Source organism: Penaeus vannamei, chromosome 11, assembly GCF_042767895.1.
Source record: "Penaeus vannamei isolate JL-2024 chromosome 11, ASM4276789v1, whole genome shotgun sequence".
Taxonomy (NCBI): domain Eukaryota; kingdom Metazoa; phylum Arthropoda; class Malacostraca; order Decapoda; family Penaeidae; genus Penaeus; species Penaeus vannamei.
The window spans coordinates 45,121,843-45,124,342 of NC_091559.1; the positions used below are offsets into that span (position 1 = coordinate 45,121,843).

General features: G+C 31.9%; 1 protein-coding gene across 1 annotated transcript in view; it reads right to left on the reverse strand.

The window, feature by feature from the left end:
• The window catches only part of LOC138863333 (putative neural-cadherin 2), a 116,760-nt gene that overhangs the window by 75,342 nt on the left and 38,918 nt on the right, over nucleotides 1–2,500 (reverse strand). Inside the window, exons 10-11 of the mRNA XM_070127534.1 lie at nucleotides 1,924–2,070; nucleotides 1–94 (exon numbers count right to left, since the gene is read on the reverse strand). The exon at nucleotides 1–94 is cut by the window's left edge and continues 83 nt beyond it. Coding sequence (XP_069983635.1) covers nucleotides 1–94; nucleotides 1,924–2,070 — 241 coding nt within the window. The remainder of the gene's footprint in view (nucleotides 95–1,923; nucleotides 2,071–2,500) is intronic.

The window sequence follows — 2,500 nt, forward strand, 5'->3', positions numbered from 1 at the left end:
GTGGGAAAACTGGCGGGTTGTCGTTCAGATCCCGCAGTGTGACCGATACCCAAGCAGTGTCCGTGTGGCGAGTGTCTACCCATCCTCCTGGCCCCTACGGAGAGCAAGGATAGAAAAAAGAAGTTGGATAGCTAAAAAAAAATATACATAAGATGTCTGTACGCCATGTAATAAGGGTATACAATAGCTTATATTGTAAATAAGGTTACTGTAAATAATATGAGATGCTTATTATTCCAAACTATGTACCGAAGGCATGGTAGAGCCACAAGAGCGGAATTGAGGTTCAAGATACCCACTTGCAGGATAAGATGTATATATTCTTTTTGCAAACGACCTGAGGCACAGATGCAAATGCAAGTGAAACATCTTGCAATTAAAGTTAATGCTTGTGAATAAGAATAAAATAAAGGAAAGAGCATGTAAAAAACACACATATGCTCGACAGAATCATATATTCGGTTCCATAATCAATAAATCGACACATTTTCTTCCGGAAATCAATAACGAATATCCAATAAAGGATAGAGAATAGTTTGCGTACCCTCTCCTCGATAAGTATGGAAAAAAAAACGAAACAAAAAAAAGCAGATAATAGAGAAATGCAATATAGCTCAAATTAGGGTTACGGAAAAGGAAATTCATAAGACGATCGAGTAGAAAAGTCAAACACTGAGAGCCAGGAATGAATGTGCAATATTAGCTCAGGATATAAAAACGCCAGGGTCCAAAAAGCTACAGTGGATAAATAGGTTGATATTCAGCAGACAGCACACGGACTTAGCTCTGGCTAATGCACTGTATAGAAGCGCAATAGAAAAACGAGCTGTAAAGAGCTGTTAACCAAAACTTTCCTGCGCTCGTTAGTAAAGTAGTGGTATACGACTGTTTCAGCTGAAGAGAAAAACGGCGTTCTGTTTGATCTCCTGAACGAGTTTTGCATCTTAAACTCTCGGCCTCGTGTGTCTGGCATTGCAATATATATTTGCTCTCAACATTTTGACGTATTCTGTATTGTGTCTGTCACTGTGTGTAAGTAAACACATAGACCTTGTTGATAATGTCACAATGACTAGATTTCCCTTTTGCTCTCTATAGATAGATAGATAGGTAGATAGATAGATAGATAGATACATAGATAGATAGGTAGATATATATATATATATATATATATATATATATATATATATATATATACATATATATATGTGTATATGTGTATATGTATATATGTATATATGTATATATGTATATATGTATATATATATATATATATATATATATATATATATATATATATATATATTATATATATATATATATATATATATATATATATATATATATATATATATATATATATATATATATATATATATATGCATACATAAGTTACACACACACATACATACATACATATATATATATATATATATATATATATATATATATATATATATATATATATATATATATATATACATATAAATGTTTGGTGTGTGTGTGTACATATATATATGTATGTATTTATGTATCTATCCATATATCTATCTATCTATCTATCTATCTATCTTTCTATCTATCTATCTATCTATCTATCTATCTATCTATCTATCTATCTATCTATCTATCTATCTATCTATCTATCTATCTATCTATCTATCTATCTATCTATCTATCTATCTATATGATTATATGTATACATATATATATATATATATATATATATATATATATATATATATATACCTATCTACCTATCAATATATATATATATATATATATATATATATATATATACATATACATATACATATATATATACCACCCCCCAATCCCTCTCCCTCCGTGTGTTTGTGTGTTTGTGTGCACCACCCAACTCGTAACTTATAACCAACCCAACAGTCAGCCAGTCCAACTCACCCTGTCGGTGACCTGCACCATGAACTTGAAGCCCCTTCGGTGGGCGTCGTCCTCGTAGTCGAGCGTCTGGCGGGCGTAGAGGTGGCCGACGGCGCCCTCCGCCCTCACGCCGAAGTGCTCCCACCCCCACCCGCTGCGCTCCACCACCTGCAGGAGGGGAAGCGGAGAGGAAGAGATAATAAGTAATACACGAAAAAGTAGTGATAAATTAATAATAAGAATCATAGCAATAACAACATTAACAATAACAACAGCAATATATAATACACAAATATGTAATGTTAAAATAATGATAATAACAATAACAAAAATAGAGATAAGTAAACAAAAAAAATAATAAAATAATAATAGCAATAACAACAATAGTGATAATATGTAGTACACAAATAAGTAATTTTAAAATAATAATAATAGCAATAGTAACAACAGTGATAAATAGAAATGCACAAATAAGCAATAATAACAGAATATCCGTGGGTTTTGCGAAACTCAGCGACGACAGCTCGAATATCCTTTACCCGGGAGATATCAGTGAACGACTAAACAATGATAATAGGGATAATAATGATATGATAAC